We start from the raw sequence: 23,364 nt of genomic DNA, 5'->3' as shown, positions 1-23,364 counted from the left end.
GCTCTAAGCCTTTTATCTCTCCTACGGTAAGACCTCTTAACATCACTTCACCATATAGTTTAAGTCTTCCCCACCCACAAATGACACGATCCACCTTATAATCCACGAAATAGATTTGTAGTATTCGCTCACATTTCAAATGTTTTTAATCACAAACAGTATATAATTTATTTTTCTATTCTATTTTCAATCGGTTTGTTTCAATGAAAATGTAGCTTTCTTTCGATTTAGCAATTATGCCTTTTCTAAAACCTTAGTTAGAACAAGTTTTTTGCTTAAAACCTTTTATCCAATTGAGAAGTTATATACTTAATGCTTACTGAGTAAAAAATAGTATAAAATGTAGGTTTGGACCCCTACGGTAATACTTCCGATAGTTTGTAATTGTAAATGCCATTGTCAGTCTTACCTAGTGAGTTTTTAAGTAACGTAAATATTGTTATAGAATAACAGTATCTACTAGCGTAACCATTAGTAGCTAAACTGCTCGCTTGTGGGTTTAACCCCATATTTTATGATAATTGACTTAACCCACCCCCTTTTTACACTAACGTTAGATTACCTGAAGGCGTCTCAAACCATTCTAATCATTTACGCATGAAGCATCTTTGCATAACAAGGCTTTAGAAACAGCATTTAATTCTTAAATTTTTTAAGAGCCAGTTTATTTTTTCAGCATTTTTCCATGCTTATCCAAAATCATTAGCATTTTTTAAGAGACGCCTTTCTCGTCGATCATGCCTTGTACTCTCTGATTCAATGATCTAACTTGATCGCCTCAATTAAAATTTCACCTTTCTCTCACCCTTCACGTATTTGAATCTTTCCACTTTATGTAACTCCTTTTGTGAGCAGTCACTGAGGCGCATTTTTATCGAGTAAAAAATTTTTTAAATTTGCAGTAAATTAAATTTTCAAAAAAAAAAGGCAAAAATATATTTATTAAGAAATAATATTTTGTATGCTTTCATCGCGGCTGATTCTCTAACGCCTCTTCTACACGGAGGAGACGTTCGGAAGCGGTCGCCATTTGACTGATGCATTCGACTGATTCATTCCCTTTTTCCCCCTCTCCCACCCTCCAATTCCCTCTTCGTGGCGTCTTCTTCTCGCCCCATTTGACGCTGTCGACAATGAATCGACCAACAATCGAATCGCCGCCCGCGAATGGCGCGTCTCTGCTTTCCTCGCGGTGACTGCTGATCATCTTTGCCACGTGCAGACCGGTGGGCGTTTGGGGCAAGATCGTGGGCTCCTTGTGCGCCATAGCCGGTGTGCTCACCATCGCCCTCCCGGTACCCGTCATCGTCTCCAACTTCAACTACTTCTACCATCGAGAGACGGACCAAGAGGAGATGCAGTCGCAAAACTTCAACCACGTCACGAGCTGTCCGTATCTTCCCGGCACATTAGGTACGCTACACTATCCTCATTGCTACTTTTTGAGCGTTCATGGCCGCTCATGAAATGAACGAAAGTAGTGATGAGTCATGAGTAATTGCATTGACACTGTCCCTGATTTAGCATTAAGACTGTGAGATTGGCTTAATGATATGAGGTTATCCTTGTGGATGCCATTTGAATTTTTTCTGGTTTTCACCCGGGTAACAGGAGTTATCTCAGATAGTTTTCGGCAGATTACTTTGCTACCGTGTTCAGAGATGAAGTGTTGAAGTCAGAGAATCCGACGCTATATGTATGATTCCGGTATCGTGTTCCATCACGTGCTGTAAATGGTGGCCGATTCTCTGTCTTCACACCTTCATCCCTGACGACGGCAGCGCAGTGAACTGTCGAAATATATCAGAGGTACCTTCTATGACCCGGATTGAAATTCTAGAAATTTATCTGTAAGGCTGACTAGCCCCTATCATAAGACAATCCATAAAGAAGATGCCACGCCATATGTTTTAAAGGAACCTCTATAGACTTGCCATAGGTCTTTTTAGGCTTTCTAGCGTCTTCTGCCGATAGAAGTTCAGCCTTTAATCCTACATGTTCATATGCTACGGGAGTTTCATCTGTTAGTCCATCAGAATTCGTCTTGGGAAAAAAGAGCTTGGGTCTTGATACCAATTCAGTACCCCTCGACTCTGGTTGTGGGTGGTAGATGATGCTGAAGATCATAACGGTAAAAGCTATGGCTAATTCATGGTGTGAATAAATGAATAAGAGAGAGTAACCAAAAAATCTTTCATCCAGCGAAATTTTAAATCTCATATAAACAAATGGTGTACTTTTAACAGCACAAACAATTTAAGCATATCTCATTTAAAAGAAATGGTGTAGGTTTTGTAGAATTAATATTGACAACAATACACTCACTCTCTTAAGTCGCTCGATGGAAAAGTATTTTAATAACATGCTTGAGCATAATGAGCTGTGTACAAAGTCAACGAGAAATTATAAATCGTAATCAATTTGAAAAAAAGTGATAAAATTCTCCAGTGAGTGATTTAAAGACACAAGCGGCAATTACTGTTGTTATTCATAAACTAATGCTGATGGATAATACTTATGGGCTACATCCTGTGACCCATGCCTTAAAGGTCATAGTTTAAATAAGTTTTGGCCTTGTCGTAAATGAGGCATCTATTCAGAGTGAAAAGTGATCTCTCTATTTTTTTAAGGCCTCCTCAGTTTTAGCTTCTGCAACGTTGTGACTATGACATTGGAAGAAATATAATTGGATAATTGAGGCTTTGAGATAATAAATTCTCTTCCTTGACATTCTCAACCTCAAGATAGGTTGAGATCTTACGAAATCAACCCACATAACTCAATTGGTGGAGCGAATTTATTAGCTGATCCAAGATTAATAGAAGGGGACTAACTTCTATAAAGCCAAATTAAAATAAGGATTAGGAGGTTTGCAATATCCTTTAATTGGAAGCTAATATTCGAGGATGAAAAAAAGGTTCATGATTAATTCCCGTATATTCTTGAAATGACTAATTAACCAGTTATTAGATACCATGGATTTTCCCAGCATAAAGATCCATCTGATGAAGGCTTCTCAGACTTCTAACCGGATCTGAGGCTGCTTTTTCCCAAAATTTCAGAGAACGAATCAATTTCCATCCCCAAGTTTTGATTTATGTGGCCTGTCATTTTGGCTGCTTCATATTCCTAACTTGATCAACAATTACAGATACTTTTATTCCTTTTCTGAAGGAATTGTCAATGTAAATGGTGACTTTGATTGAGAGCAACAAAGTCCCAATTTTAAAAATCAATATTGGGCTGATGTGATGAGGTATTTGAAATAATGTAGCTCTATATATGAATAAAATGGCTTAAGTCTTAATCAATGATAGGCAAAAATGGCCCAATATAAACTTATATTCTTCCAACGTAGTTAACTGCTATTGTTACTAAATTACTTTTATTAGGAGTCCAAAACCATATTTTTTCCCACCCTGGGGGATGCATAGGTATTCAAATTAGTATGAGTAATTGCCATGCAAGTACAGTAGGTAATGTTTTTGAGCTGTCAGCTTTATTTATAAATAATTGATAACTGTACCAAATGTAAGCAATAAACTGCCTCTCTGAGTCGCCTAATTAACTACACATATGAATCGTTTAAGTTTTAAAATAATTAAAGGATGATAATTTTAGATCCTTAAGAAACTGTTTAACGTTGCATGCAGGCTGAGGGTATTTCGTTCCCAAACCCTAACTAAGATTATGAGAGTGCTCCTCGGAGAATACTTTGCTTATTGTAAGAGCAATAAATTGCCCTCTAATCTACTTAGGTCACTAGCAAGCATGCAGATGCATATTTGCCTCCCATGCAGCCAGAGCCGGATCCAGGATATTTTTCTGAGAGGGGCACAAGGGTCTGACTGGCCAACGATCTTTTCATTCTTGAGATTAAAAATAAGATTCAACAATTACTGTACAAAATATTCTCCTTCTTTTTATATGAAAGTTATTAATATATGAAATTAAATGGTTGAGGATAAACACAAAACAAAATGAACACAATGATAACCGTATAAAAATTTTATCCATCAATTAAGCATCTGGGGGGGGGGGGGGGCAACGTCCACCATGCCCCCCCTAAATCCACCTATGCATGCATCCTTGTCATCTCTTACATGAGGTCTGTGAAGTGATGCTGACTGACCCCTGATCTCGATCACCCGAGTTACAGTCTTGCAGCAAGGGGTAGCATATTCGTAAGGATAATCATTTTGAAGCTAGTATATACAAGGCAACTGCCAATGCATTAAGATACATATCAATATGAATGAGGAAGCAACCTTGTAAAATTTAAAAGAGTTAGGAAGAATAAATTGGATCTAGGGAATATGATAAATGGTATACTGTGAATGAAAGAAATAGCTGAAAATGGAATCAAAGATTTCTGTGGGACTTCGAGATTCAATGGACTGATATGGAATATCCTGAACATTTTTATGACATTAGGATTCAAATCATAAATGCAGATGGAGGATTGAATTTTTTATTTAAAAAAAAGAAGGTGGAAAATAAGTTGCATAATTACAATATGTACCTATTCAGTGTAAAAATTGATGAATGAGAAAGATATAACTGATAAAAACTGTCATAATGAAGGTGTTATGTGCAGCTGGCCATTTCAGCATAATACCTTTGACAATATTACACATTTTTGATGAATTCATTGAAAGATTCATATGAAAAATTATTTAAAAGAAGATAAAATGGTAGGTAATGTGGCACAGACTGTATGTACTCCTGAACAAGAATATGATTAAAGGATGGACTGCTAATCGCATGTACCCACATGTTCTCCACCTTCTACCTACAATGGAGAAGGTCAATTGAAGTGCTTTGTCAGTTTTGTCATTACTGCAGTGTAACGCAGTTTTCAAGTGGAAAAACTGATTTAAAATGAAAACCATGTCATATTTTCCTCACCTTTACAGCTATATTTTTGCAGGTGCAAAGATATTGGGCATTTTTGGGCAGTTCTACTTTTAAAAATATGCAGTCTAGGGGATCAATCTCAGGATTACTGTATTCATTAATGTTTTAACCCATATTAATTCATTACTAAATTTAAAACAAGGCTTTTCATATGCATATATGAGCCTTTACACGTATAGAAAATTTATTTCATTGCTGCATAAAAAGAATTGATTTTTTTGCATTGTGGTAGAGAATTAAAAATATATTTTAGAATAACAGGATTACGTAGCAATCCCACTTTTTTCATTCATTAACATTTTATTAGGAAGGAAAAATTATTATTTTTTTGAGTATCAGTATCACTGTCCTCATTTATCCCTCCACACTCTTAAAAAGTGAGCATTCTTTTTTGAAATTGTACCTTTTGAATGTCATTTTCTCAAAAATGATTCCCACATTACCCAACTCTCTCAGGTAATCATTTTTTCTAACGTGACCAATCCATTTTCTCTTTATGCGAGCAGGGCAGCACCTCAAAAAGAGTTCGCTCTCCGAGTCTTCGTCAGACATAATGGAGCTAGAAGAAGGCATATTGCTGGGGACGGCAGGGGGTGGTGGTGGGTCCGGCGGAGATCTCACCAAAAAACAACCCAACTGCAATCCCAGGCACAACAACAACACCAACGCTGCCAGCATAGAAACGGACGTCTGACTAGGAGGTTAGTCATGGCCTGACATTTGCCCTAAAAATTTTAACCGCAATGTGTGAAAGAGGAGCATTGGCTGCTTGTGATACCAATCTTATATTTTTAAGAATGGATGATGAATAGTGTGATGTTTGATCCATCACCAGTTTTGTATAATTTCCAGCACATAGTTCTTGAGTTCATAAGTAAAACATGAGAATATTTTCAATCTTAAGTTTATAATAGTGGTTTTTCTGTATACTCATTGATTGATAGGGGGAGATTTTTTTCTTCAGGTTAGGTATTCACCTCGGTCATTGCTTAGTACTAACCAGCAAAGTGTGATGTAGATATTCCTCTATTCCTAAGGGTGTTAGAAGGCAAATCGGTGTAATTTAATATGTACCTGTACTACTTAAGGACTTATTCTTCTGGCATAGATTTCATTTCTTTGTATATCCCTTCATTTATAATCACAGTGTACTTAAAAGTCATCAGCTTATTAAGCTCTAGAGCTCATACTAATAATCAATATTAGCAACTATAATAACTACAAACAATATAATAAAGGGGACAGAGGAGGTCACATTTTTTTCACATGTCCATAAAGTTATTGCCAACCCATGAAATGATTTGCTGATGATGGTAGGATAGGTAATCTTGCTTTGTAAAGTACCTATATACATATTTCCACAGGGTCATGCACTTTTCTTTTCACTATTTTCTTTAGTTTATATTTTAAATGGCTGATGTGTAGAGTTCATTATTGTTCCAGTTACTTCAGCAGCAGAATTAATCAGGCCAATTTAGGTTACATATCTCTGGTATGAGTATATTCAACGCATCATCTGAGTGAAAATTGTCATTAATGATAACCTGCCACATTTTACTTTTTTATTACTACATACCAGGCCAATGTAGGATGCCAAGGTTATTTTAGCTGAAGAAATCAAATAAATCTAGGCAAGTCATTTAATATTCTTCGGTTTTCAGCTGCAAGAAATATATGAGAATGGAAGTTTTTAAGGTTTGCTGACTCTAAAGCAGCCAAAATGGTCATACACTCTTGAAATATGCTAGAAAGTCTATCATGAAAAAGCTAAACTTCAAACTCAAACTAATGTATCAAAACTTTCCTTGGTTAAAGATATGTACCCACCCACATACCCACCTCAATTCACAGAGAAACATCTTTTGGATAATTATATCTACATATTTCCTATAATAGTAAATGTAGCTTCATTTGATAAAAATACTATAGGGAACAGCTGGTACCCAATTTTTCCAAAATATGTTTCTTTGTGCATGAGAAAAATTTCACTTTCTCCATATTTCAGTTGTAATCCTAAGTACAACATGAAGTGATGCACAGATCGTCATCATCATCATCACTGGTCAACAATCCTAAGATTGGTTTGACGCAATTCTCCACTCAATTCTTTTATCAGCTAATCTTTTCACACCTACATATTTCTTTTATTTCACATCCTTATTTACCTGTTCCATATATATCATTCGAGGTCTTATTTTTCCGTTCTTGCTAATCACTTGTCCCTCGACAATTGTCTTCATAGGTATCACATTTGACCAATGTACCCTCTCGAGTAGTCCCTGCCCATAGATCCAAAAGGAGGACTAGTTTACCACTGGAATATTTTACTGAAGAGAATTCCATCTTGTTAGGATATAAAGTGAGTGGAGTAGCTGCAACTCCTCAGGATGATTATTAAGTGGTTTTCCCTTGATTTCCACATATAGTTGTACAGCTCTTAAAGTAAATGTCACCATGCCTGTAGTGAAATGTGTGTAACTACAGTGACCAATATGGTCTCCACCTTCACACAAATGAGGAAGAGCTGCTGCCCTCTCCCCTGGGTGATGAGGGGTATAATTGTTGGCGGCCTTCCGTCGCTTAGTCACAGCATCTTCACAGGTTTCAGTTTCATTTAAATGGCCTACCTTACCCAGGGATAGACCAATATCCCCTCAGAATGCCATGGCTTCTAGTCCATAACTGCTCATTTGATGATTGAACTTGCTTATCTCGCAACAAACCTCCATATCTGCAACGTGGTGGATGCACACAGTGGCTTTAAGCACAGCCACGAGGATGTACAGATAATTACGCATTTTATTGTAACACCAGTACACTTTATTATAGTTTCTGATGATGAGGAAGGGAATATACCATCAAGAAATGCTTAATGCATTCATAGCGTGTCTTGCAATCATAATATTTGTCCAATTAAGTCCTCGATTTTCTCCTTCCCCGAGATAGTTCATTTTCTTTATGTGGTTCTTCTACCTATTGACCTTCTTGCTCTGCCCCAAGTGCTTTTGTTGGCCTTACTCATGGTATTTTCCTTCAATTTTTCCCAAAATTATCTTCATTTTATTATAATGGGCTCATCACCAATTTTTCATTTCTCTTGATTGTGATGAGTATGAAAAATAAAGAGACCCATATTTTTCCATGTTCTATTCTGTCATCAACTTCAAAGCTATTCATAACAAAAAATCAATGGCGTCATGGCAAAATTAGCAGAGCTTGAACGCACTTTCCTTGACCTGTTGTAGAAGTGTGTTTTTTTATTACTAGTTATTATTTACGTTACATTACAATTTTTTTTTAAGTTTGGTTATGAATGCATATATGTATAAGAAATTTTTCGGCACCAAAATTGATAAAAGTGTTAATAATAGTAATAGGCCTTTTATTAACCAGTACCAGAATTGTGTTCTGGCACCATGGGCCGGGCCGGGCCTAAACCAATTTAAATACACCAAAGGATGAAGTTCGCCATGAAAAAATATTTGACTTAGCCGGGATTCGAACCCGGATCTCCCGATTGCCGGTCAGGCGTGCTACCAGTTACACCACCAAGCCATCTTCTCAGAGCGAACTTCGGGATGGGTTTTACCGAACAAGATGTTGACGTCACAAGTCCACACTGTGGCACATGTGGCGAGGGTCGTGCTTACTAAGCCACTGTCGGGGAGAAAAACCCTTATTTTCCGCTGGTCTGCGGCGACGATTTTCAAAGCACTGAAGGAACAAGTGACTTTGTACGCAGTCACGCGCACGGGTGCAAAGTTAAATACACCAAAGGATGAAGTTCGCCATGAAAAAATATTTGACTTAGCCGGGATTCGAACCCGGATCTCCCGATTGCCGGTCAGGCGTGCTACCAGTTACACCACCAAGCCATCTTCTCAGAGCGAACTTCGGGATGGGTTTTACCGAACAAGATGTTGACGTCACAAGTCCACACTGTGGCACATGTGGCGAGGGTCGTGCTTACTAAGCCACTGTCGGGGAAAAAAACCCTGTATGCCCTGGTGTATTTAACTTTGCACCCGTGCGCGTGACTGCGTACAAAGTCACTTGTTCCTTCAGTGCTTTGAAAATCGTCGCCGCAGACCAGCGGAAAATAAGGGTTTTTCTCCCCGACAGTGGCTTAGTAAGCACGACCCTCGCCACATGTGCCACAGTGTGGACTTGTGACGTCAACATCTTGTTCGGTAAAACCCATCCCGAAGTTCGCTCTGAGAAGATGGCTTGGTGGTGTAACTGGTAGCACGCCTGACCGGCAATCGGGAGATCCGGGTTCGAATCCCGGCTAAGTCAAATATTTTTTCATGGCGAACTTCATCCTTTGGTGTATTTAACTTTGCACCCGTGCGCGTGACTGCGTACAAAGTCACTTGTTCCTTCAGTGCTTTCTAAACCAATTTGTTGAAAAGTTGATGATGTCATGCACGTATTCATACAGAGTGTATCATCAATTCTCAGTCACTCCTCAGTCTTGTGCCTTAGACTCTCGTGGTTTGTTTTTGCTTTAATGAAAGTTTTATCCTGAATGAGTCATTGAACTAGAATCCTTACAGCATTGCCAAATCATGGAATTTGGGCAGCAACTTTCATTTCTTTTTATTATTTTAAATAATGAGTGAATGGTTGACTAGGGAACTTTTTTTTTGCAACTTATTGCTCCCTTATATCTACCAAATTCTTTTCATCAATTGCATTTTTGGGTCTTAGTGAATGGACCCCTTGCTGCATCTTAAGACATGGCCTATCCACTGGGTCATTCATCCATCTTTGGCACATGGTCCTCTGCATTTCCCTAAGAAGTATTATTCACTTTTAAAAAATAACCGCCTCCTCAATACAATGACATTTATCGACACTTTATGAGTCAAGTCATATTGATATTGCCCCTGGTGATACTGAGATGATTTATTTTTTTTTTTACTATTCGGTCCTTTAAATCTAAGTTCGTGGCATGATCTCTCACAAAGCTCTCTAATTTTTTATCACCCATTACTCCTCCTGCTGGCTATGGCATTGGTCTCCTTCCTTCAATAGCCCACCTCAGAAAAGATGAGGACATGAAGAAACAAAGCCACCTTAGCATCTTGATGTGGGACTTTAGTTCCTGGTCACCAACAGTTGATGATGAATGCTCAAGATATTTATTATTATTTTTTCATACATCTGGGCGATGTTATGATAAGGTGTTGAGGCTGCAGGATATTTTTCCTCACCCTCCTCTCGCATGCCTTCCCTCTCCAGAAGATTGCTTGCAGTGCCTACTTATCCCTCAACATATTTAACTCATTGGATTCAGATGCACATCCATGCTGAATTGGCAAGATACCAAAGAATTCTTGCCACTGAAAAGCCATCTTCATGTGGCAAAACCCCATATTTTTTTAGGATTGCACACTGAAAATGTTGGAAGTTGAATGGGTTAATATGTTAATCTAGTACCACCACCACAGCTATTAAATTGAATGAAATTTAATGGATATGTATATAGATTAATAATCCAGCCTTGCAGTAATCTGACATTTTCAGTAAAATATTTCACATGCCAAAAATAATTCTGTCAGTTTCACGTGAAAGATGTTTCAATGCAGAGTAAGACCTTTTTTGTTATTTGGTATATTCTGGCGTATATTTTCTAATCTTATATAAACTGTGTGAAGTTTTGGCTATTTGACCCACTTCATTTGGAAAAGAAAGTGAATTAATGCAAGTAAATTAGATCAGGCAGGCCTGTAGCGAACTTATAACTTTGGACTGGTGGAACTTCTATAAAGTTGACATTTGTGTATTCAACTTACTTTCCAGCACTTCAGAATGTGTACTTGTGAGGTATGTTATTCGGAGGAGGCGACTGACAACTTAGGTCATTGGTGCCATGAGGAAAGGGCAGAGAGAAAACCCAGGGTCAGGATTAGCCAGTTCTTAATCCTCTTAGTGCCACTGGCCAATATATCGGCTTATGCTCCATGGGCGAAAAGTGCCACGAGCCGATATATCGGCTCGAGCATAGACCAGATTTTCAAACTAGCATTGTTGTAATAATTAAATTTATCCTTTATAATTAAATTTATCCTTCATCCAATGTATTAGAATATTATAATCAACAAATAATTCCTTTTTAGTAAAATAAAAAAAACATTACATTGATATCTAAAATAGTAACTTCATATTGTGTTTTTTCATAAAGTGCTACAAAACTCTTAAATTTAGGTTGGCACTTTTCGCTATAGTACCACCAAATTTCGGTGGCACTAAGAGGGATAACCCGGTAACGCCTGAATAAAAAAGCTTCTGCGATTTTCGTGTGGTGATCATGTATTTAAATATCAATGAAATTTGGAGTCATTAGGTGCAAAATTTATTCATTTTACCACTAATAGGTACGCCTCATATAAGTGGTAACTTATAGCGGTACTATGTGGTACCACAAAAATGTTTTGCATCATTGCATCCTAAATATTAGGCTCACATCAAATAACCATACTTTATATGAGATATACATGAAATAAAAACCATAATTTCATAATTAAACCTTTGTATTAACAGTACATAAGGCGTAAGTAAAGAAAATCGACATGCTTGGTCTAAAAATTTCGTTTTTTGGGGCTGGTTGATAATTCACCATTTCAAACGGCTCCAAATGCGTTAATAACAGCTTTGAAATACCAAACTTTTCGGAAAAATGTTACTAAAAATATTTTTATCAATTTATAAACTCTCAACAACCCTAATAAATCGCGATGAATGACAAAAAAGGTACGTTTAGCACTGCACTACCAGCCGGTACCATTTGGTACCGCTAGGCGTTAACGGGTTAAGGGAAGGTGACAATGGGATCAGGGCATAGCATCCCATTTCAGTGTTGCTTTTGAAGTGCCCTCCATTAAGCACTCAAGCAGGAATCAGGCAGTTTCTGATAAATTTCCACCAACTCCGAGATTTGAACCTGGACCCTTGGGTTCTGAAGGCAACACAGGCCACTTCACCAAACTGATCTTCTATTGTATTTGTTTCCTGTGCATTTCCAGTTATCCAGCGTTTTCAATAATCTAACCATGTCACAGTTACGTGTGTGCCAAAGTATTGAGATCGCACTGTACCAGTGGTGGATACAAATCAGGGACACAGGGGGTTACACCCCCCTCGCGAGGCCACCTGCATTGCCGAAAATTGCAGAACCACAATTGTGGCTTTTTTATATCATAAGATGTCATTCTCTTGTACATGAGTATAGCGATGACTAAGTTCTAACAACACGTATCTCAAAATTTGACCGGTCTGAGTTAATACTGTTAATAAACAGTCAAATTCAAGCAAAAAACAACTCTTTGTTTGCAAATGTATGCTTCTTTTTCAGTTTTATATATTTTTAGTTTTTAATTTCAATTAAAATTATGTACAATTATAAAAATAAATTGTTTTTCTGCTCTCCTGAAAAGTTGCTATTTTTGAGATACTTGTGGTTTGAACTTAGCCATCGATAATCAGTTTAGAACTTTCTTAAACTTTGAATGTGACTTGATCATTATCTTTTTCATCGCCATTTGTTTTAATGGTTTGTGGTTTAACCAAAACTAACTTTGAAACCTTTCTGTTCCCTTACTTGCCTTCCTTTCCTCTGCTTCGCGGATGTCTGTGGATGGACGGACATAGCAGCGATGGAGGCCTGCGTGCTTATGGATGATGATGACCGGGAGACAGCGCTTCCACCGCAGCGGCGGCGAGGGGGGGCCCAATCCCCGCCACCTCCTCCTCCTCCCTCGGGGGACCGAGCCCGGCCAGCTAGAGCCAGCGGAGAGTGAGTGCGAGAGAGTGAGACAAGATAAGAGTGATGAGAGAGAGAGAAATGAAAAATATAGATATATGTATGTATATATATATATATGTATCTGAATACATGTATATATATATATATATGTATTTGAGAGATATGGATGGTGGTCGGTGAGGGGGGACCCTGCCACACTTTAATAACATAAAAATTATAAATATATAAATATATATATTATTATATATACATGCATAAAAAAGGGGGGAGGAGAAGGAGGAAGGTGTTTTTAATGAAGGTGAAGTTTCGGAGAGGGAGGGAGATTCAGATGTGGGGGAGGGGGAAGGCAAGTCACGTCGAGATGGTGACGACGACAAGACAAGAGGAGAAGAGGGGGCACGTGGTGGGAGATGGCGCCAGTGTTGAAAAGGGTGCTCCAAGGTGACATCACAAAGATGCATCCCGTGTTGAATTTTTTTTTTTTTTGCTGTTTTGGAGTGCGACAAGTGAGGTGATTGTTTCGAAATGGTTCTTTATTTTCCTCGGAGGGAGACAAACTTAGAAAGAGAGAGGTGGACACGAACGGACAACGGATGGGGAAAAAGAAGATGGAGACAGAATGGAGGATGGAAGGAGAAAGGGGGGTTTGTTTTTACTTTTGGGGGTTTTTTCCTCGAATGAGACACGGACGCCCGCATGTTGCGGAAGTGGTGGATCGTGTGTGTCATTGTTTTAATGTGTGTGGCGTGGAGTTTTATGTCGTTGTGGGGGAAGATTGTAGTCGATGGTAATCGAGAAGAGAGGGAGGGTGATTCCTGTGGAGATACCAGGGCAGGGGGAAAAGTTTTTTTAATTCGTCGTCAGGTTATTGTGGGGAGGAGAAGAGGGGGAGAGAAGCATGAGGGAGATGGATGGACCTCGGGAGCAAAGAAATTCTATTTTGAGCGCCCCCCCAAATAATTTTTTTTTCAAGAGAGCATTCGCACCCTTTTTCTAACGGTCAAGTTTTGGGAAAGGGAGAAAAGATAGCAGTCCTCTCCCTTTACTCCATACTTCCTCGATTCCTCCCAAACTCTGCCTTGCTATGCCTGTCTCCCCCACACGCGACCCAGAAATCCTGCCAAACAATATGAATGCATATATATATATGACTCAAAACATATATATATATATTATGTATATGTATGTATGCGGGGCATTGCTTGCCCATTTTTATTGAGGGCACTGAAACCCTCTACCCTTCTTTGTCCCACTGTCCTTCATTTTCCTTGAATGATAGAAACACAAAAAAATTTTGCATCCATCCCATTCGATGGTTATGAAGTTTGAGGATACCACTCCTATTTTCTTTGGCCAGTTGGTTGATTTTGTTTTGTTTTCTCAGATATCCATGCTCTTGCTCGTATGCCCCTCGTATCCAAAAACCATTTTCCCTCAGCTCATTTCCTATTCCTGAGAGAATTAGAATTTCATTTGTTTTGAGGATCCTTCAACACCTCTTCTACCTTATTATTTCCCCCCTCTTGCTCTCTCCTCTCCTCTACGTCTCTCTTAACTTTCTCTCTCTCTTCGTAGTACACCACGGTCCCTCTCCCCCTCATGAAACCTCAAGGATTGTTTTTATCAGGGAAGGAATACAGCCATGGTGAGAAAGTAGCAGATGGCCTGAGAGTTGACATATTTATTTTGGTAAAGAAGGATGGGGTGGGGTTCTAAGCGTGAATGAATGATTCCGAATCATCTGCTGCTGTGTGAGATATCTCTAGAGTGCCATTTTTATGGTGGAATTCTGGGTCGTTGGGGTCAAACTCGAGAGGGGATCTTTTAATTTTGGGAGAGGGGAAATATGAAGGGGTTTTGGGGAGGAGGGTGCATAGGATGGTGCTGCTTTTCCTGGTTTTTATCTCCTTCCCCACTCACATCTTCAACCCCCTCTGAAACCTTTCTCCCAACTGGTCCATGCCGCGGATGTGCAGGGTAAGGTCTTTGAGAAAAAAAATAAACGAAAAATATAATTACACTGAGAACAATAAAAGAAAGAAGGTTATAGGAGTGGATGACGTGCTGATTTTTAACAAGGACTGCCAAGGCGTAGAAATGTGGGCCATTTCTACCCAAAAAAGAAGGTTCCAGGACTAATTTTTATTCACTTAATGGTGCTGAATATCTATGTACATGTTTAAAAAAAAATTTTAATAAAATTCGTCGTCCCCCCATTCCCAGCATTAGGCCCACCAGAAAGTGACAGTTTTTCGAAAGTTGTAAGAAGAAGTTTGGTGGAAAGAGGGAGGACGAGGGAGGGGAAAAATGATCGAGAGGGGATGGAGAGGTGGCTCCTATGAAAAGGGCGAAGAGAGAGAAAGTTTTCCCCGGGAGGAAGACGTACAGAACTACACTCAAACACACACACATAACATAACCAAAAGCAGAGAGAGGGTTAGCATGTGGGCACGTTTTTCATTGGATGGTAGAGTGGATGTGTGTTTTGCAAGTTTGGATGTTGGATTCGGTTTGGTTCTATACATATATATATATACATACATATATTTTTTTTCTTGAACGTGCTGCCTCAAGACGTTTTTACACACCAAAGACTCTGTGGAAGGTGTTTTGGCACTTCATCAACCGTTTTCGGGAGCGATGAACGTGGAGAACTTTTTAAAACTGAAGGAAGATACAAGAAGAGAGAGAGAGAGTGGCAGAGAGAGAGAAAGAGAGAGGGAGGTTGCGTGTGTATTGTTGTTGTCATTGCTGTTATTGTGTAATGGAGAGAGCATCGTCTTGTTGGAGAGAGAGAGAGAGCAAGGAGACCCCCTCGTACCTCCAGCTCGCATCCCGTTTTGTGGGGTGTTGTGGCGGAGGAGGGAGTAAATGGGAGAGGTGGGCGACAATGAGAGGAGAGCATTCGATTCTGGGGAGTCTCGCTCTAGCGTGTGTGTGCATATGTGTGTATGTTTTGATGTGAGAAAGAACAGGATTGTGGGAAGGGTTCTGTCCGAAGGGTGGGGTGCGCAAATATGTTAGTGTATGAGGTCAAGAGGCATGGGAAATGAATGGTGGTGAAGGAATTGCATGGTATTTATCCCTCCCTCGACAAGGAGTATTACGTTTGGAATACATATTATCTTCTGTCTTTTTTTTTTTTATCAAAAAATTAACGGCTGCCACCACCAATGGGTTTTTTTTTGTCAGCTTGGCCTAGCACATGGAGAGAGTCGCACTCCACCCTTCATCATTTTTTACCCTTTTCACGAAAAAAAGCCCCCTCCACGTGAACAAGAAAAAGGGAAAACCATCCTCTCCTTCTTCCTTCACTCCTCAAAAGTGCCCTCCCTCCGACTTCCCCTTTCTCACAATTATCTGGTTTGTTCAATGGCCACTCACTGCTTGCCTCAAAGGACTGGGAAATTTTTTATAACTCAGGTCTTTTCCTCCTTGCTGGCATTGAAAAAAAATTAGAGATATGGAATTTTATTCAGGCTTGTCAAATTGTTGGCTATTTTCAAGTGAAGTTGTGCCTCTTGTGAACTGCTTCTGAAAAGAGCTGATGATGAGGTGTTTCACATCCACTCTCTCCCCCAAAATAGTATCTCCATTCTATATTTATGAGTCTCGTCCACCTTGTTAACTTCCCTGTTGTTTGTTTTCTCTGTCACGTTTATCAACACTGCACATGTTCATCTCACAGGACAAACATCCCTGAAGTTTTGATACCTCAAAAGAAAAAAAACTTTTAATTGACATTTCTCACCCTCTAAACATGGCTCTGTGACAACAACACATGGAGTTTTCAATGCCACAGAAACCAAGGTAGTTGATTTTTAATTGCTGTTACATAAATTTTGGATGAAAAATGGCATGGCTTTTATCTGAGAGCTCGAAAGATTCATTTGAGGTAGGCTTGGTTGATTGTTATGAGGGGATTGGTTAGGTTGATGAGTGTTATGTTTTTTGTTACATTAAAAATATTACCAGAAAGGAATATGAGTGTCGACATAGCATTAAGGCTTTACTAAAGGGGATGTTTTGTTCTTAAAAAAAATGTGCAGCAGTGGAAACTGAGACGAATGTTCCTCAGGTACATTGCTTAGAACCCTATTGTTGTGAAAATGTTTGATCTAAGCCTGAAGCATTGCAGTCGGTGACAAGTCTGTAATGCTGCCTAGTTACATTCCTTTATTCCCCCTTTTTATTTTGACCGTCCACTCTCCTCTCCCCCTTACCCCCTGAAAGTCCCTCGCCCTCTTCTTGTCAATTGCCTTGATCAAAACTAAACGAAAAACCTTTCTCCCACTTTCAATACAGGTGCTCTTTCTCCTTTCTCATGATTACATACCCATGATATACCCCCCCCCCACCATTCTTCACCTCCTGAATGCATCAAGCGTGGTAGACTACAGTGCGCATGGTTTTTATTTTTACTGTTATGAAAAAATAAATATTAGTATACTTTTTGCCCACTTCTAGAAACTTGGATCCATAAGGTAGTTTTTAAGTCTAATTAGAGTCTTTGAAGTCAAAGGCCCTTTAAATATGGATTGGTCCAGCCATACCATACTTGGGGTAAGTCTGAGAGTTAGAATTCTATATATTTATGCTTGAAGCTAAAAAAAAGAAACAAAATGAAACCTTCTTTCTTGGGGGTGTATTAATGAAATGACCTCACTTTGACTGTCCCACTAAGTTTTTGATTTCCCCATGGGAGATTTGTGCGCAGTCATAGAATGTGTTGTCTAGGCATGGTTTTAACAACTTCAACTGGCTCTCATGACCACCCATAGACCAATGAGAATACACAGTCATAGAGAAATTATTCATCTCAAATAATGGAGTTATCTCACTTTAAGGAAAGCTTCAATAATGCCATTGCAAATTTAAGTAAAATTTACTTTAGAAATTGTTAATACCGCAAAAAATTACAATAATAATGCAAGATTCCTTCAGGTATCTATTAGAGGGAAAAAAAGTAGTGACCTATAACACTTATATAAGAAGAAGCACCATTTTCAGAGTTTCATTCATCCCCTTGTAGGTTCTATGTAGAATGCTCCATTTTTCCTCCCCTCCCCAAATCCATTTTCCCCTAAGACCTCCCTTTTCCTTGAAAAACCCCCTCTCATCCTAAACCAATGTTTTTCTTCTCCTGGCCATTGTCTTCCTCTCCCTCCATATTCAAATCCTCCCCTTCCAACCACCAGTCCCATCTTCCCCTTTTTTGATCATTGCCACCTCTCCATCTTAACCCATAACTACGCCAATGGCTACAGCTTGTTTTTACTCAAGGACGAGGGAAGGAATTGAAAATTACCTTTCCTTTTGCGTTTGACTATGAGAGCACAGGTTTAAAAGAGAAAAAAAAGAGAAGAAAAACGTGGAGGCCACCGTTTTTTGGCATTGTAACGGTTCATTAAACAAATGTGCATATGTATTGTAATCGAGAGAGAGAAAAAAAATTGGGCCATCTGTAGTGAATGGCTTTTCTATTTCCCATTTCCTCTAGCCTTTGAGAGAGAAAAAAAAAAGAATTTTCCTTCCTCCTGTCTCAGTTGTTTAGTATGCACATGAAATAACACACATATGCCCGTCTTACATTGGCGCTTGATAAGATATTCTCTATGGCTGTGCAGCAGTCACTCTGCTCATCCTTCTCCTCCTCCTCCTCCCCCAAGAAAAATTCTGAACATTATTGCTTTCAAGTTGGCGAGGTATAGAAGAGATCCGTTTTCCATAATTAATCAATTTACGCGATAAGTATGCTCTGCTCACAGTGAATCACTGAGAAAAATTGATGAAAAAAATGAAGAGCATTTTAGGTCATTGTAAAAAGTGTAACATATTGCGATTATGAAGTCCACTTGATTGTGGGAAAAGTATGAATAGCTCTGAGCACTGTTTTAAGTGCTTATATTCCTGGGCAGTGTGGCGCTTGTCTATTAGAGCTGGATTATTAGTATGTTTTTACATAACTCCAAATTTTATCTCATTATACCATTAAAAAAATGACTCAAATCCTGATTAGAGAAGTCCCCAGCACCCTACGAAGCACCTAAAATTATCCTGTCTCGGCACCCAAACCACACTTGCTAAGAAAAAGAAAAACAGTCCCCTTAAATGCAGCTCACCTCCCCTTCCCGTGTTGTTCTTCTATCTGTAATGAGTCAGCCTGGTCGGCTACGGTTGGGGTGGGAGTTGGGGGTGGTTGCATTTCCGATCCACCTCCCTCCCTCCCCATCCCCCCTTTACTTGAAGCCGGGATGATGCATGATGGAAACTTATGGGAGAGTGTGGGCAATGCTGCAGGCAAGGTTGGAAGGTTACTGGACCCATGCTGCGGGAAACATATCCATAACATGCTGCTTACATGCTTTGCATACCTCAGAACATGGAATTTATAAAATATTTCCAATACAATAATTTTTAAAATATTGAGGATGAAGGTGAAGATAATAATTATAATAATGTTAAAAATGTAGGTGCATACAGGTATTGCAGGCTGTTGAGCAGGGGCAAGAGGGGATTTACCCAAGAGATTGGCAGAATGGAGACTGGGGCATTTCATTTGAGAGTGATTTAAAAAAATAATAAAAGCTGTCCCTTTTTCCACCCACCATGGGGAAATACTCAGCACATTCATCGACTATTCCAAAAAAATTTATTAATCATGTAGAAGGGAAAGCATATTTTTTTATAGATGTCTTTAGTTCTTTTTTTGCTTTTTGAGAGGCATTCAAATTCATTCTTCAAACCACATTCCTATTTGTCATAAGCAACCTTGTTACTGCAATCATGAATTACTTTCTCTCTCTCTCTTTAAAAAAAAGGAATACTATTTGATAATTCAGAAATTCAGCTGACACATAAGGACTGTAAAGTTCTCAGGGAAAGTCTGCTGGCACTCCCAGGCAGCAAAAATTATTTGAGGATCTTCTAAATTTGTTCATTGCCCTTTGCTAAATTGTCAGCATTTTTTATTGTTCTAACTACTATATCTAGAATCTTTAAGACTTCAAGTGATCAACTAGTGTGAACAATTTATCGGAATATTTTCAAGTGAACAAAATTTCAACAACTTTCTTATGAGAACTATTCCATTTGATTTACGGACATTTGCAGTTTATTGATTATCCAATGAGCTATCCTTCATGTATTTTGTAATAGTTCCAATTGTGGACAGAGTTCATTAAAAGCGCTTAATTACCACTCTTATTTTTCCTTACTTAAAGTACTTTTTCCAAATACAAATACTTGTGATGCTAGCTATTTACATGTCTCAATAACAATGATTTCTATCAACATCTTTTTGTGCATCTTCAAGGTAATGGTGCGTGAATTGGAGCATCATAGCTTTACTGTTGCCCTTATTCGTACCTCCAATTAGTTCCAATTACAATAAAAATTGAGCTACTTCATTCTTTTAAATCAATGAATATGAAAATTTCTTGGGAAATGAATGCAGAAAGTCAGAAAAATGAGGTGATATACATTACAATGATAACCTAGGCAGATAATTGGCAAATTGCCTCTATTGGTGGGAACTTAAAAAATGGATAGGATTTTCGTGTGCTTTTAATAGCCATGGGGGCAGGAATTTAATCATTTTTATTAGCCGGAATGAAATTTAACGATTTAATCAAAATTGAAATTGTTGATTTTATCCTTTTAAACCTTTCCAAAAAATACCCAAAGGTTGCTGCAAGATTGCTGTGAAAAGTTGTCTCTCCTCAAAGCCCAAAGCCAGACAGAGCAATTAATGAGGTGCTGCCTGTAAAGAACGGACTTAAGAAAATTATGGTGCACTCAAAATATTATTTTTCTGCCAAAAAATGATGTACAATTCACCTAAAGTGACTAATAATTAAGCATCACCAAATGATAAGGGAAAAAGTAAAGCATATAAAAAGCCTGCTTTCGATTCTTACAATATCAGTCAATTAACTACACTAATGATCATTTTGATATCTGCTTCTTTGTATTGCATCATGTACATAAATTGTAAATATGACACAATTGTTTGTTTTACACCTGGACATGTTTATTGTTGACAGTTTGAGGAACATAAATGGTTATCATACTTTGTTAAGTGGGTTAAATTAATGAAAAAATAAGAAAAACAAAGACTTGTAAACCGACATATTATGTGTCGTATTCCTTATTTTGGCGGTAAAGAAGACTTCTGAGTCTTGTCATGGAACGATTGAGCTCTTGTTTCCTTCTGCTAGCTGATGGTTGCTCCTTCACCTCCTTTAGTCCTATTCCTGGCCTATACCTCACAAGTCCTTCCTCACCCTCTCTAAGCCGCTTTACAACAAGCCAGCAAACGGACAAACAATAAAGATGTACTATCTACTCTTAATATTACTATTAACTACTACTGTTTTAGTACTGTTCTTAGAGAGACTATGAAAGGAATTAACAAAAAATACTATTTACACTTATATATGCATTTAGAGAATACGAGTGAGACAGGGAGAACCTTTTTGGATCTCAAGAGTAGGGTTTCCCTGTTCCCCAAGTATATCATAGCGATGTACACTGTCTATAGGTCTCTCTCTTTCTCTCTAGAACAAAAAATGAACTGCTTCTTTTCTTACCTCGGTCTCTCCTTCATATCTTTTCTTCATCCGCAAAGACCAGTTTGTCAAAGACCATAATTAGTTTTTTCTTATAGTGGCAGCAAAAAATACATCATTATTAACTGTAACTAAAAACTAATGCAGAGTTAAGAATGAGAATGCCAGAAAGGGAAGTTCAAGGCCAAGAAAAAAAGGCGAAAAATATCCGCTGTAAAAAAATCGCCAAAATATTCTCTTTGAAGTAAGCTGTTGCTACTTTCATGAATCATAAAATACGCAATATTTTTAATATAAGATGATCAGTCAATAGAGTGATTATTACTAATAAATCCAGCAGTTTTATTTAAAAATTTTCATTGATGCCCCTTAAGTTAATCATCCCATTTATTGATTGATAATTTTATTTGTTATCCATTTATCCCCCTCCAAATATCAGTAATCAGACTGACCTTTTTCTAAAAACATACTGCAAAACTTCCTCTTTTAAATGCATTAGCAAAGCATCAGCAATGTGGACAGGATGAAAAAAACCAATGGATTTTTGTGAAAGACAATATCTGTAACATACTAGCGGTTACCAATTTTATTTGCTTGCAGGTAGCGTACTAAAAGATTTGCAATGTCATGATCACAAGTCACTTTTAATTAACCCATGCGGTCCACTCTTCCGTTCCACTGCCACTGTCAAAATAAGCTGTTTCCATGAGCAGCCGGAAATTCCTTTCAGCATTCTTTTTTTTAGATAATTAGCTCTTTCTCACTTTCTGTCCAGTGAGAAAATAAGCTGTCCGGCATGAGTGCATGAGCTCAGCCCCTATGAAAGATGGAATTGATGGTGGTTTGGTCCCTTGGAGAGACAGGGGTCCACTTAAGGCAGCAGCAAGTGTAAAGGCAAGCCATGGGCTGGTGTCTTCTTTCTCATTTCCAATCAAACTTTAATGTTTGTTGAAAACAATGGAAATCCATTTTTTTTTTACTTTTTTTTTAAATGAGGATGCATCTGCCCAAAAAATTCCCGTCCATTCCTTCTCCCTCACAATCCTCACAATAATACCAACATAAAAAAGTTAGGATCAAATTTAAAAAATCCACAGTATCTCAAATTAACAAGTATATTTAATACTTACACTGCATAAACAAACTTATCTCAGAACCCACTGCCTCCTTCCTTTTTCCTTGTTGAAAGCTTACTGGTCAATTTTCAATGGTGTGCTGGTGTTTCTCCCTATTTTTTTCTTTTTTTGGTTTGGCTGTGCTGTGATCTCCAGTCTATATTACATTAAAAAAATGCCTGTGTACCCGTTATACTCAGACTGAGTGGGCAGTAATAACTTTATCGTGCCATACATACCCACACACACACTGTTAATAAAAATCATTTTTAATCAAACTTTGTGTTGAATGATTTATAATGAACATAGCCCAGCATAATTTTCTACCTGTTGTGATATCTTACCAGCTGTGGCTTCTTTATCTACAGGAGTGAATCAAAATCAAAGAGTGGTGCATGTTTTTCATTATACTGGGTGCTTAATGCCACAAGGCATTGCATCAGAAAGTGATGGTTATGAGGGCAGCTATCCAGACAGCCTTTACTCGGGTAAGAATTCATTTGCAACAAATCACCTCTTCTGAAAGGAACAAGGTAGCCTTCAAAAAGCACTAACAGAGTTTCTGATGTTCACATTTCTTTCTGAATTCTATGGCCTCAACAAAAGGACTGTTTGTTCACGTATGTTAACTTTTTTTTTACTTAGTGGAATCATCCCAAGTGGTTGGCTATGGTAGGTATGGGTAGGGTTACACTGGAGAACTTCACTCAGCCAGTTTGTCTTCTGAGGCCACCTGGCATTGCGAGGAATTGTGCTAAGGGTGACCAAGGGATTCAATCAGAATGTGATCCCACAGTTCTTTGATCAGTAGCCACACCCACATAATAATTTTTCCATTTCTTGGCTGCAGGAAGTAATGGAACAAGTTTCCTAAATCATGTGCACTGGTTGTTTGGAAAGTGTCATTATTATAGGAATGCATTTGAATTTGCAACTGCCACATACTGTGAACACACTAAAATGAGATGGTACTAAAGTAATCCAGCATAAAGTA

General features: G+C 38.4%; 1 protein-coding gene and 3 non-coding genes across 7 annotated transcripts in view; 2 read left to right on the top strand and 2 right to left on the bottom strand.

Moving 5' to 3' along the window:
- The window catches only part of LOC124159274 (potassium voltage-gated channel protein Shaker), a 636,146-nt gene extending 613,498 nt beyond the window's left edge, over positions 1–22,648 (top strand). For 3 of the 4 annotated variants that reach the window (XM_046534976.1, XM_046534975.1, XM_046534973.1), the window contains exons 7-9: positions 1,223–1,413; positions 5,424–5,618; positions 12,571–22,648. In XM_046534976.1, coding sequence (XP_046390932.1) covers positions 1,223–1,413; positions 5,424–5,611 — 379 coding nt within the window. In that variant the 3' untranslated portion in view covers positions 5,612–5,618; positions 12,571–22,648. The remainder of the gene's footprint in view (positions 1–1,222; positions 1,414–5,423; positions 5,619–12,570) is intronic. The other variant, XM_046534974.1, reaches the window with a different exon arrangement.
- On the bottom strand, positions 8,401–8,472 carry Trnaa-ggc. Its single transcript has one exon. It is a non-coding gene; the product is annotated as a tRNA-Ala (tRNA).
- Trnaa-ggc lies at positions 8,721–8,792 on the bottom strand. Its single transcript has one exon. It is a non-coding gene; the product is annotated as a tRNA-Ala (tRNA).
- On the top strand, positions 9,142–9,213 carry Trnaa-ggc. The gene has a single exon. It is a non-coding gene; the product is annotated as a tRNA-Ala (tRNA).
- Positions 22,649–23,364: the final 716 nt, after the last annotated feature.

This window comes from Ischnura elegans, chromosome 5, assembly GCF_921293095.1.
Source record: "Ischnura elegans chromosome 5, ioIscEleg1.1, whole genome shotgun sequence".
Taxonomy (NCBI): Eukaryota; Metazoa; Arthropoda; class Insecta; order Odonata; family Coenagrionidae; genus Ischnura; species Ischnura elegans.
This window is presented reverse-complemented; position numbering and strand designations above follow the sequence as displayed.